This window comes from Periplaneta americana, chromosome 10 (assembly GCF_040183065.1).
Source record: "Periplaneta americana isolate PAMFEO1 chromosome 10, P.americana_PAMFEO1_priV1, whole genome shotgun sequence".
NCBI classification, from domain to species: domain Eukaryota; kingdom Metazoa; phylum Arthropoda; class Insecta; order Blattodea; family Blattidae; genus Periplaneta; species Periplaneta americana.
In genome coordinates this window covers 90943121-90957945 of record NC_091126.1, presented here as the reverse complement: position 1 = coordinate 90957945, position 14825 = coordinate 90943121, and the positions used below count along the sequence as shown (strand labels likewise).

Sequence of the window (14825 nt, the reverse complement as noted above, 5' to 3'; positions counted from 1 at the left end):
CCATTCAGCCATATCACATCTGTTGTCAGTCTGTGGAATTACTCCTTTTGTTGTCAAAAATCCTATATCACGGCCAATCTGTTACATGTGATGAGGGCTAATGTGTATTTATATGATGATTACTTCATAAATACACTTAAGAATTAGAGGTGAGGTTGTCAAATAAATGTGCTTTTTATATTTTTAATTGTTCAATAGGTACCATATTTTTACAAACTAGCCCTAGAATGAGATTATGTTTACTATTAAAGTTTTATTCACCAATTAAAATAACACTATTACCCTTCTGACAGAAAAAATTTATGTATGTTATATACATACAGTACTCATACAGATTGGAAATGCTTTCATCAGACTTAATATAATTTCCTTTCAAGATTTGAGGCCTATGGACCCTTCGTTACTCATTAATATTAGGGTTTAAAGCAACACTGAGTAATCACTATTAGCTGGATTCTTTGACCACGTAACCAGCAATGGTTCAAGGCCATCACTGGAGACAACACAAGACAAAAGACACATACCCATAACATGTTGGAGAGAGAGAGAAATTTCCACTTCATTACTGGGACTCAACCTTGGATCCGTTAGTTATTAAGTCAGAAATGAGCAATAATGAAAGAATATTAAATTAAAATCATGGAAGGTAGTTTCCAGCACATTTTATTACAATAAAATACCTTTCTATAATTGTATGTTATAAATAAAAATACCAGTAATTTTGCATATAAAATATTCACACATTAATGCAGAATGTTTCAGTGACTATGTTCACAAATTTATTGGACTGGTTGAGAGGTCATGAGAGAAATTTAAGAATAGGAATCAAAGTCCGAAAACATCTCGGTTGCTTTATTGTAATTATAGTAATAATAGTTTCATTAAAATAAAAATGTTAGGCACTCTCTTGTATGTTTGTATATTAGGTTGTCTATTGCACAAGGAAACTGCACCATCACATGACTGACAACTCATAAAAAATTCGGAAGGTTGTAAGTAATCTGTGGCATGACAGCCCATGGAGGTCCAAGGCCACGTCCACATGCCTCAACAGAAGTGAATGCTCATCCAAACAGTACAGGAGTATTTTGTGGTCAGCGATGATCCCCCAGCCATTATAGCTTGTTTTTGAAACCAGATTTCGTTACCTAACATACAAATTCATCACAGTGCTGGATGAACGCTAGTCCCATACACTGGCAGAAATTTCATGAAAAAATTTATTTTCCATGAGGACTCGAATTTGCACTCGTTCCATAATATGAGTCCATGCATGATGCCTTAGAGTACGAAATTACAGCACAAGATGATTGTGTAATGAGTACTGAACATAAAATGCACAAACAATAACAGCAGCAATAGATAGGCTCTGTTGCAGGTGCAGTTTGCATACTTTTTTTTTTTCTCTCTAGTGTAACCACGGGTTACATCAGCTTCTTGTCTATGCGGATGACGTGAATATGTTAGGAGAAAATCCACAAACGATTAGGGAAAACACGGAAATTTTACTTGAAGCAAGTAAAGCGATAGGTTTGGAAGTAAACCCAAAAAAAATAAATATATGATTATGTCTCGTGACCAGAATATTCTACGAAATAGAAATATAAAAATTGGAGACTTATCTTTCGAAGAGGTGGAAAAATTCAAATATCTTGAAGCAACAGTAACAAATATAAATGACACTAGGGAGGAAATTAAATGCAGAATAAATATGGGAAATGCCTGTTATTATTCGGTTGGGAAGCTTTTGTCATCTAGTCTGCTGTCAAAAAATCTGAAAATTAGAATTTATAAAACAGTTATATTACCGGTTGTTCTGTATGATTGTGAAACTTGGACTGTCACTTTGAGAGAGGAAGAGAGATGAAGGGTGTTTGAGAATAAGGTTCTTAGGAAAATATTTGGGGCTAAAAGGGATGAAGTTACAGGAGAATGGAGAAAGTTACACAATGCAGAACTGGATGCATTGTATTCTTCACCTGACCTAATTAGGAACATTAAATCCAGACGTTTGAGATGGGCAGAGCATGTAGCACGTATGGGCGAATCCAGAAATGCATGTAGAGTGTTAGTTGAGAGACTGGAGGGAAAAAGACCTTTGGGGAGGCTGAGACGTAGATGGGAGGATAATATTAAAATGGATTTGAGGGAGGTGGGATATGATGATAGAGACTGGATTAATCTTGTACAGTATAGGGACCGATGGCAGACTTATGTGAGGGTGGCAATGAACCTGCGGGTTCCTTAAAAGCCATTTGTAAGTAAGTAACCAGGTTTTTTGGTTCAACAGGAGACACTTTCCAGTAATATGAATTAATCAAAACAGTTTCACCAACATACTTATCACATAAAAATAAAATGTTTGTGTGTCCAATGTCTACCTACTTCACTTGCGTGATTCAGATTCCATGTGGATAGATGCCAGGTCTGTGACCCATTTCCATTTGCACATCACTTCGATGGGCCACGCTATGTCCTGTACTAGGGTGAGTGTATGTGTAAGTCTAGTGTAGGGAATGGGTGAGGATGGCGAAAATGAGGAAGGGAGAAGGAGAAACCCAGTGCTGGCATATAGTCTATTCCTGTCGAAAGCACCAAGGGGACTGCCAAGTTTAAAGTCCCTGTCTGAGGGGCGAATCACTATCAAAAGTGACATATTATGCCTTCTCTTTATATGCACTATGGAGAGATTTGGGATTCCACCCAGGCATATTGATACACAATCTAGTGATTAGGAGCTGTGCACTGCCACCTCTCCTAGTGCCGAGGTAGAAATTTTACACGGAGATCTTTGACCCTGAAAGGAATCAAATCCAGACCAGCTGGTCTGGAGGCAGACATGGTACCACAGAGCTAACTCGGTGGACACAAGTAAAATATTAATTCAACAAAAGTAAACTTCAGGGAACAAAATTGAATGCCAGGGACAAACATGGGGAACTTTATTCTACTGGGACAATAATTGAAATTGAGGGACTGTCCCCAGAAATAGGAGACACCTATGCTGGTGAAATTTCCCTGTGCAATGGACGTTCTTATTTTTGTGAATGTGAGCTAGATTGTCTAGCTTCCTTGTATTTTCGTTACAACTGCTCGAGTTTTAACTCGCAGGTGGGGTGTTTCTGGGCATGGGTTATTATTCTGAAATTACTTCTTATGAATTCCTCTACTAGTTTTAAAATATTTAACATGTCACTAAAAACACTCAGTATACCTATTGCAAACTTTCGTTTAATATGTCAATTCAATGGTTGCGCTGTTTTAGAATTTTTTCATTGCTAGTTTTCAAAATTGTAACACAATGTTTGGAAGAGTGGATCTCTCTTCATCGCCAGGTGAAAACCTACTGTGGGGATCGTTACAAACAGCTAGCCTGTCTGACTGATTGACTACCATCAGGTTGGTGTGAGATATAAAGACAGAACACACGATGTCATAAGCTGTTGTAACGTGATATATATAGAATGAAAAAAAGAATAATTCCGTGAATGTAACTAAACTAATTGTATGGAACAATAACACCAACAACAAGGAATAATAGACACTAATCTTGTGTCTATTAGTTTAGTTACTAACACGGAATTCTTCATTTTATTCTATATATGTCACGTTACAAAGCTCATGACATCTTGTGTTCCGTCTTTATATTTCGCACCGACCTAATGGTCGTCGATCAGTCAGGCAGACTAGCTGTTTGTAACGATCCCCACAGTAGGTTTTCACCTGATGACGAAGAGAGATCCACTCTTCGAAACGTTGTGTTACAATTTTGAAAACCAACAATGGAAAAAGTCCAAACAGCTCAACTATTGAACAATTCACTGTTGCTCTCTCCCCCTCCCCTTCATTCAGATTAATATTGAAATTCTCAGGGTTTAATTAATATTCTAGTTTTTATTAAGAGTACTTTATCAAGTTAATGCATTAATAAATTTGCTTTAAATTCATATAACCTTGCATCAGGTAATGTTTGCAACTTACAAATCATAAAATACAACTATAATAATCCTATATGAATTCCTGACAAAGCTTGATTTCTGACATTAGCCAAAACTGGTATGCTGTGTGTGTGAATATTGCCTTTACCGCTATGCTGAGGATAGTAAACCTGCCCATTCCAGTAATGAGAATTGTGAGTTTCTCTCAGATAATAGAAGTTTGCATCCGTCATTGGAAACCTAAAGATATTTAAAATGAGAAGTTGAACCCTACTTCAATTCGACACAATACATAATCTTCACATACTCTGACAAATACTGACGATCTCAGTAAGTGTTGTTAGACTGAATAATTAATTAGTGTGTTCTCTTCAAAAAGCGATATCACTTCCCTAGTGTGTGTGGCCTAGCCATGTTACCTATTACATTATACAGTGAACCTGTTTTATTTCCTTACTGCTAATGGGTATTTTCACTCTTCATAGCTGCGCTATTGACTTCCATCATTCAACCTGCAAGATAGAAATGAATTTACCATTAACTTTTATTATTTTAAGTAAAAATGAAATATGTAGACATATTTAGAACATTCTACACAAATTATTATGATATGACATGATATACAATATTTCTCAACATATTCGGTCCTGCTGGCCCTTCACATTTCTGTATTCGGGCCAGGATTCCCTTACTTGCACAATTTACAACTTTAAACACAGACGTATTTCGACATTTGAAGGCTGATCTTACTATGTCTTTCATGTCTCTTCACTTTCACTTGACCATCCTTCTAATTTAGCCACTACTATTCTACTTCCCTTCTCTTATTCTCAGTTCACTTAGAAGCCATTCCTACCCTCAACTTCATTTCCTACTTTCTCATAACTTAATACTGTCTTCTTGTAAATAACAATACATATAACTTATTTAATATATAAGACCTAACCCTTGTTGACTATTTCATTAAAAACTTGAACTGTTATTATATTCGCTGTCTAAACACTTCTCACACAACAACACACACACAAATAGACAAATTATTATATTTTTAACATTTTCTGGTCAGAACATGCAGCCTCGTTCTATGTTTTTGAAGTGGATACATCTTTAAAATTGGTCCCATGCAGGTACCCTCTAGGAAAAGTTGGGCAAACAAAAGAAAGAGGTATAGAACTTTAGTAACCCTTTCATTCACTGCATCCTTTACAGAGAACAGCAACTTCAATGCCGCTTCATGGACAATGAGTTGTTGAGAGCGAGTCCTCTCAAGTGGACAGTTCATATCTGGAAATCCAGGCATCATGCTGTCAAAATGAGACTGTGGGCAATTCACAAAAACTTAAAAGGAGTCGAGAATAAACAATTAGACTTTTCCAAACAAAATCATAATTCGTAACTGAAAGGGTTAATAGCTAAAAAAAAAACGTATAACCAATAGCCACAATATGAAAATTGACTTCGCTTCGATAACCGAAGGATACAAGTACCTAACAATCTAACAATAGAGAATTCAAAGTCACTCGCATGCGTGTGAGCATCTGCCAATTTTGCTTCTTGCATACTGAGTCACGAGTCTTCAAGTCACTATACCTCCAGACTATAACATAGTAGGACGGTGATATGATTCTCAAACAAGTCATCTGAACAAGATCTAACCAGAAAACACTAAATGATAAGCATCTAAACAGATATTGGAAAGTTATGTCAGAATCACAAAAAAATAAGTGACTAAAATTGAAATGTCGAAATATTTGCAGCAAAAGTCCAAGTCAAAATACAAGAAACGCATGTCGGGTGTAAAGAGAGCTCAAAAGGACTCAATTAAGCTCAAAATGATCCAAGCCAAATAATGCAGTACTTATAGAGTGAGGAAGATAGCTGAAGCAGCGCAATGTGGAGAGTGCCAACCGAGCACCTCTATCATGAATACATTGGGAATCAATGGATATGGACACTGAATTTGATTCAATAGAAGTAAACACACATATCAAGCCAGTAAATGTGGTTAGAGTTCAAGAAAAATATCAGAAAGTACAACACAGATGAACTAAATGAAATAACAGAGCAATAACTCTTTGCATATTCACCTGACTTATATCATATTATTACGATGTATCGAAGTACATATGATATTTCCATGCAGAAATTCTGCGTCATCATATGACGAAGGATTGGTGGAATGGAGAAAAATTCTCTCCGGCACCGGAATTTGAACCCGGGTTTTCAGCTCTATGTGCTGTTGCCCTATCCACTAATCCCAGTGCCGGAGAGAATTTTTCTCCATTCCACCCATCCTTCATCATATGATGACGCAGAATTTCTGCATGGCAATATCATATGTACTTCAGTACATCGTGATAATATGATATGCGAAAATAATCACTCAGTGATTTAAGACAGCTCTCATTCCATCGGATCCCGGCTACTTAGTCACTCTTAATGAGTGCACCTCTACACATTAGTGTGTTGGACATTGTGCCACTGTCACACATCTGTGACGCAGTGCATGAGGGTTGGCCACTAAAGGGAACCTAAGAGGTGGAACTTAAACTGAGAGGATTCAATCTGGCATCGGAATGGGAATCCGGTGTGGCTTAGTGGATAGAGCATCAGCACATAGAACTGAAAACCCGGGTTCAAATCCCGATGCCAGAGAGAATTTTTCTCTGTTTCACCCATCCTTCATCATATGACATATATCAGTTCACCACCAACGCCCTTGGGTAACACTTGTATCGCCTTAACTTTCACTCGAAACAATGATGTGAACTGTATGCCATATGTTTGTTACTACTTATACCACCGTCCTTTAATAAATAAGATTCTACTTTAGTTTTTCCTTCATTTCACAACCAACTTCTACCTCAAACCCCTTACTACTTACTTCGTGGTGCTACAACCCATGAAGAGTCTTGGCCTCCTTAACGATTTTGGTCCAAGCTGCTCTGTCTCCAGTCTTTCTTCTCCAACCTCGTATCCCTAGTTCCCTCAAATCATTCTTCACATCCATTGCCCCCTCAGTCTTCTCCTTCCTGGATTCCCCATAAACATTTTCTTCACACTTCTATCTTCCTCTATTCATTGGAGCCTTCTTGCTTTAATTACTGATAATAATCCTGATTTATGGTACAATGCTCCTAGCTCCTGGTTTGTTCTTGCTCTCCAAATACCTTGATCATTAACAGCTCTGTATATCTTTCCCAATATTTTCCTCTTAAAACTTTTACATCCTTCTTTAATAACGTCCAAGTTTCCGATCCATACAAGACCACTGGTCGTATCATTGTTTCATAAATTATTATTTTGGATTTTCTTGCTAGCAATGACGATTTCAGTAGAGGAAGGAGCAAGAAATAACATCTATTATCAGCGGTCACTCTGTGTTTGATCTCCATGTGCATATAATTCTCTGTTACTACGGATCCCAAATATTTAAACTGGTTTACCTTCTCAAAACTATCTCTACCGTTATCTCTCTTACCTCCTTAAATCTGTCTTCCCTATCCATCACCATATACTTTGTCTTCTTACCATTAACCGATAGCCCCACTTTCTTTGATTCTCTATTTAACTGTTAATACTCTGTGACAATGCTGTTTGTAAATCTACTGATTATATCAACATCATCTGCAAAAGGAAGACATTGTATAATAAAACCCCTTACTGTCCAATTTGGATCCACGTAAACAAAGCGGTGCCGGTGTATCACTGATACAGCCTACCCCAATTTTTTCTCTTATATATTTCCAGTCTCTCTAACAATATTATGCACTGTAGGATGACTAAGAACTTTGACACCAAGAAAATTCTCTGCAAACCTTTGCACTTGCCCTTACCAAGTAGAGTTACTGATTATATGAAAAAAATAGACACTCACTCAAGTACTTAACTTTCATAGGGACTAGATAAGTCAAATTATATTGTTTGCCCTATGTTATCTTAGAGTTATTTCAGACCTTGATCTTAGTTAGCATACACAACATTAAGTGTGTAAGGGAACTCATAACACAGCTGTGGGAGTAAGTGCAGCTTAGCAGTGAGGGAACAAAACAGGCACATTATGTAAAGTCTTTGACTACAAGGCAATTCAGTGTTCTTCGGTTTCACTTAACAATCTCATTTCAGCATGTCATAATTGTCACATGATGAATAAACTTCGCTTTTCAATGTGTAATTAAGTTAAATTTAATTGAAAGTAGACGGATATATTTAAAGTACTGATGCTTCTCTTATCAAACATTACAAACTATTACAGGAAACTATAACAGTCAACTCTTAAAAACTAAATACTTACTTGGTGAATAATATTATCTTAAAGAAAATCAAAATATCACACCTACCCTTAGAGAAAATTCTTTAGAAAATAGATATAGATTTTACGTAACTGCGAGTATGGGATTTGAATTCCACAACCATATTATATTATCTTATCCTTAATCATGCACAGGTCCAACTGCTTGATCACTCATTAATTCTATTTGATGTTCTATTTTTTTTCGTCAAACTTCATTCTGTACATTATAAGGGATGAATGCAGATATACAATAAGGAAATGTTAGTGTAAGACATTGTATTTAAAAATGTTGTTTCAAACGAGGAAGCTTGAGCTGCAGGTATGCATTGCAGTGTACCTAACGGCCAGTCCCCCACTCTAATGCTTAACCGTCCTTTACTTAGCACGGAGGTGCTTGAAGATACCTCTGTGGCCAGGTTTGTAAACACTTGAACACTACTCTTTTCATTCTGCACTATTTGTTTGCATGCATTTGTATGAGGAGTGTTGTGGTACTATCAAGCTTTGTATATTTATGGAATGCAGCATCACACTATCCCAGTAAGCAGCAAGCTTTAGCTTTCATGCATATATCTTTATATACATCTCACTTTCCAGCAATTTGAAGTTTAGGAAATAATAATTTACTAATGCTAATTAAGTATGATGTTCACTTTAAATGAACAACACAGTTTCTGATTTCAAGCAATTTTCAACACTTGTAACACATATCCAACTCATAGCACAAAACATATTGCATAATATAATGAAAGTATAGGAGTGCACTTTTGAACTAAAGGGAGGAAACACTGCATTTCGAAGCCCCTCTTTCGTGCAGAACTCAGCCTTAGAATTGATTTAACTAGGAAAAACCGTTCTACAGTGGCTACTTAATTCCACTAAATAATTAATACTCGGAAGTTTTTTCATTTTTGTTATAACGTTGTATTCTGTTTTAAATTATGACATTTTTTTTCTTCTGTAATTAAAATATTTTAAAAGTGTATCCATACACTTCTAAATTTAATTACAAAATGTGAAAAAAACAACCTTTAAGTTGTTTTTTTGCTTTCTTATTTATTAATTAATTTATTTTTTGTTTAAATTACTGTACTTCGTTTATTCTGTTGGCACTCTTTTCTTCTGTTTAATACATGTTTTATTGCATGTTGCAATTATTGTGCATGTATTCCACTTAATACACAAATATAATTATATACTTACTGTACATTGTTTCATCGCAAAGTAATTATAGTACAGTTTTTATGATTAATTTCTCATAAATTTAAATGGGCTCTTTTGGTATGTAAGTATCAATAATAAACTCGAATGTTTTTCTGTAAAAAAAAAAGAAATAAAATAAAAATAATGTTCTAATATAAATTGTTACTGAGCATGTTTTAATTTAACCAGATAACAATTGAAATTCACAGAAAAAGATAAATGTATCTCTTTATGAAAGAAATTGTATTATCCCTGGGGAGGTTTCTAGTGTGATACCAGTTGAGTCTAGTGATGGGGCTGTCACTTTCAGCCTTCTAGACAATAATAATGCTGTGACTCGTTTCCAAGAGCGTCATTAGCTGAAGCAATACAACTTTCAACTGGAGGCCGAAACAGACCACAAGGGTCTAAATTCGTGAAGGGTGGTGATAATGATGATGTCTAAAATAATTAATTTTTTGTTTAATGACCAAACTTTAAGTTGTATTGATATGTTTGTGTCTTCTTCTGTCTGTGCATATTTATAGTATAACACAGAAATAAATAAATTAATTATCAAAGTAGGTTTAGCATCATGCTTCAATGCTTGTCTGTGCTTTGCTCGGGTATATTTACATACAAATTGATTTTGACAAACTTTAAAATAACTCAAGCATATGTTCTTTAAGAACACTGTATTGTACTTAATTCTTTTATGTTTACTGATTTTTTGGCATGAAAGGAAATGAGATTTTTTAAATATGTTCGAATGTTAAATAGACAAATTTGCACTTAAGTGCAATATTTTTTTTGCAAGAATCTCTTCTTCAACTTTGCACTACTTTGTGATAGTAAAATTTGCTTACGTTATTCATGATGAATTTGTGTGCTTTGGAACCACAACACTCAGTATTTGATTGTAAGTTACATAGGCGAGGCATGGGGATAGAGAAGCATGTGGATTCCAGATGGGAGGACTAGGATGGTCCCTCGCACAAAACTGGAAGGTTAGATTACTCGAGTGACATAAAATATTTTGCGAGACATCTTTATGTGATAGTAAAAGGAATTCGACATCATTACACAAGTCACAAGTAATTAACTTCGTTGACTTAAGAGATTTTTCCATTTTATGAAAATTGTATGATGTATTTTGACGTATTTTCTAAGAAATTACTTTGTATATTACATGTGTCATATTAACATGAAGAATATATTAAATTTTGCAGATATATATTAAGTAGGTATTATATTTACAACACAAATCATCTATGTGTATTACATTTATGTACTTTTAACTTCGTTAACAATACATACATACATACATACATACATACATACATAGGCTTGGTTGGCACAGTTGGTATAGCGGTGACCTTCTATGCCCGAGGTTGCGGGTTCGATCCCAGGCCAGGTCGATGGCATTTAAGTGTGCTTAAATGTGACAGGCTCATGTTAGTAGAATTACTGGCATGTGAAAGAACTCCTGCGGGACAAAATTCCAGCACAGCGGCAATGCTGATATAACCTCTGCAGTCGCGAGCGTCGTTAAATAAAACATAACATTTTAACATTTACATACATTCATACATACATACATACATACAGTCGGCCTCGGTAGCGTGGTCTGTATAGCACTGGCCTTCTATGCTCGAGGTTGCTGGTTCGATCCCAGCCCAAGTCGATGGCATTTAAGTGTGTTTAAATGCGACAGGCTCATGTCAGTAGATTTACTGGCATGTAAAAGAACACCTGCGGGACCAAATTCCGACACACCGGCGACACTGAAATAACCTCTGCAGTTGTGAGCGTCGTTAAATAACCCATAATTTTTTTACATACATACATACATTACATTACATGCTACTGGTACATATTGAAATCTAGGAAATATGTGACCTGCAGCGGAACTTCTATTTCTCTTAAATAAATAATGTATCAAATCGATATTTGTAATATTTTAGTAACCTTCCAGGTTTGATTATGTGTGATAATAATGCACACTGAAGGGTTTCAAACATATTAAATTTGTGTCTTTTATCAACACCCAGATTGAAAATATTTTTCACATTACTGTCTCTGTCCTCCTGGAGAAAAATCACACTACATGCTTACAACTTGAGCAATGCACAACTTCTCTATCTTAACACACAACACATTTAATTCACATGTAAATTAACACTGTCACTTGTAATGACGTAAATTACTAGTAAATTGCATGCACAAATAGACACATACACAAACACTTTCACTTACAAATACTACACATACTATCACATCAATAAACATGGGTAAAATGTCAGGTTATTATCCTGACTGGAGAATCAGGCACACACTTAGTACTATTGTTGCATGTGTTCTTCAATAACTTATTTGTTTCAATTACAATATATCAATTAGTCAGCTCTTAAAATGAATTCATATCAGATAAAATATAGTATGTGAAATATCATGTAAGAACAATTGTTAGAACAGATTTCAACAGGAAGAATTACAATTCATTTCAAATTTTAAGTATTAAGGAATAACATTCTCCAATATGAAAGAATATTAGCACAATAGAAACAACCCAAAAAAATACTGTTCATTGGTGTTTAACAGTAAGTACTTCCATCAGGATAAAAAATAAGGCACTGCATAATCTACACATTAAGATTTTATTGTTAAAATTAGCCTGTAAATAAATGTACATTCTATAGGTATGACTTCAGGATTTCAAATGTAATCATGATATAAGTTTTTGGAGTACCAGTATTCTGATTTTTTTCAAAAGTTATTAAACTTTTAACTAAAACATTCTTCTGTAAAATAAAATCTTAAGAAGTAATAGACATTTGAACTTTTGAAGACATAGAAGGTGAAGCTACTAAAGAAGTAACAGTTAGAAAAAATATTACATCACTTTATTAAGTGCTCAAAATAACCTAAATTAACATCTAAATATCATACACGTAGCTGCATGGGTTAAAGCAGTGGTTCCCAAAGTATGGGTCACGACCCTTTGGGGTCTGTAAAGAGCTGAGAGGGAGTCGCGAGGTGATTTACAAAATAAAACAAAATCCACTTATTAACGTTTATTTTGCATTTAGAAACATAAACGTTGAACATAAAATTAAAATAAGTTTCAGTTATAAAAGTAAAAAAAAAATGCGATTTTTATGTAGCTTCTCAAATCTGGACTCTACTTGATACACACACGGTGATATCATTTTCAAGTTCAGGAGATTTCTCGCAATCATAGATGAGAAACTTATTTTGCATAAATACGAGGTCAAATATTATCAAAAATTAAAAGCGTCTTTTTCAAGCTTGAAGTGTTCTTGCATTCTTTTGATCCAAATGTGGTCTATGGTCTGCGAGAAAAAGAAGTCTAGTTTCAATATTTCATCAGTTGGTAGATACCTCAGTGAGTTTTTCCTATATATTTTTTGGAGTATCAGCTAGTTGCACGCAACTGTCTAAAAATGAATTCAGTATCCATCTGTGAGTGACGTAATTGTTTTGAGTTTTTTTAGGAAAATGCTTCAAAAGCTGTTGTTTAAAATTGTGCAGACATAATTAGATGGGACGAATTGTCGTGGTACGATTTTTCCGGGAGGAATAGTCGTAGATTCAAACTTAATTGTATGTCCGCAAAAACAAACTCACTTTTTGTTGTATCATAAATAACTAAAATTTTCCATGAGTTCTCTAATACATTGGAATGAATCAAATTTCTTTTTTGACAAGTTATGTCAACGAGAAATAAAGTTTCTTAATAAATCCGTTGATTTTATCTCTTATGTTAACAACTTGACATTTCAAACTACTATTCACTGTTTTGTAAGTGTTTGAAAATATCACCGAGGAAGGGCAGTCTAAGTCAAATAATTGGAAACTATGTACTGCATATTCCGATTTCTCGTCTTGCAGGTATGGTACATCAAATCTTTTGCCCTTAACTGGAAAACTGTTTTCAAGACGTAAATCCACGAAAATCATCTTACTGCTGTGTGATAAAGATTTTTATGTAACAACCCCATGTGTCCACTATAGCGGTAAAATATAGTTTGAAATACTAGAAATAATGTTTAACCTACTAATATTTCGTGTCATTGTTGTACTTTATGCTTCTGTTTTCGTCGTTTTTGTGTGATATCCAGTTGACCTCGGTAGCACAGTTGGTATAGCGCTGGCCATCTGTGAGGGCGTAATCGTAATCATCATTTATTGCAACCACTGATCATATACATGATGTGGGACATGTCATATTTACAAACTAATAATTAGTAGTAGTTTTCAATCGGAAGATTGGGGTTATCAAGGTAAGCTAATACTATGGCAGAAATCAGTCTACTTATTGGTTATTCTATTTAATTGATGTAAAGAATGTACTGCACTAAAAACTACTGCTGCTGCTATTATTATTATTATTATTATTATTATTATTATTATTATTATTATTACATTATGGCTCTACATTAGCAAGGCCCCTGGTTAAAAGCACTGTGCATGATATCTCTCATAATAAACAATCACACGACCTCTGTCGAGTTAATATTGGGTGAATGTGAGCGACATAGGACACAGTTGTTACATACAGCATTTACATAGCTGGGAGAATGGCTATCGGTACATAAGTATGGAAGTGTGAAAAGCATGAATCAAATCAAGAAGCCAAAAGTGAACATTGAGAATGCTGTTAATACTTTTACCACTGTAACTGTGAATTGACGAGAGATAGTGGCATCACTTTAAGTTGACCAGATTGTTTATGGTCCAGCAAGGAACATTGGCAATTTCAAGAAAAACCACAAACGCTTAGCTAGTCACTTTCCGTTGGAATATTACAGAAAATACATGTAACAATAGATACAATGATAGAACTTTGCACACTAAATTTGTAGAGTATTTTAACATTTTGAATTAAATACATAAACACACGTAACTCTTATATACAGATAATTACAGCTACTAAGAATTTAATTTCAGTACTGATGCATGCATGGAAGTCTTTCACATAATATTGTACAAACTGAACTCTAACACACACATTTTACAAGTACTTGTCTGAAGAATGTATCTTTTTAAGGATCTGTTCATTCCCATACAGCTTCACACTAAATTCTTAAAATGAGGAATGAAAGTTTATTTTCACTTGTAGGCCTAACAAAGCTTTAACTGTTTCAACTTTTTTTTTTTACTTTCATCAGTACAGATTGAATTCATTGTGGAGAAAAGTCTTTCAATTTATGAATTACTGACTGGAAGTCGATTAATGACACTATTTTGAGAAGATTTTCAAACGGAATTTTTATTATTTTTTTTTTCAAAATGTTAAAAAACATCATATCACTTTCACCTGTTGGTTTGTCACAAAATTTCTCATTTTTCGAACTACCGGTAAATACAAATGGACACTGTAGCAGTTC

At 34.8% G+C, this 14825-nt stretch overlaps 1 protein-coding gene across 13 annotated transcripts in view; it reads left to right on the top strand.

Moving 5' to 3' along the window:
- Window positions 1-14825, top strand: part of Cadps (calcium-dependent secretion activator 1) — a 942652-nt gene that overhangs the window by 790408 nt on the left and 137419 nt on the right. For 10 of the 13 annotated variants that reach the window (XM_069837911.1, XM_069837913.1, XM_069837915.1 and 7 more), the window contains one exon: window positions 8565-8648. The exons of 2 other annotated variants lie outside the window; for them this stretch is intronic. In XM_069837911.1, the coding sequence (XP_069694012.1) occupies window positions 8565-8648 (84 nt within the window). The remainder of the gene's footprint in view (window positions 1-8564; window positions 8649-14825) is intronic. One more of the 13 variants, XM_069837916.1, reaches the window with a different exon arrangement.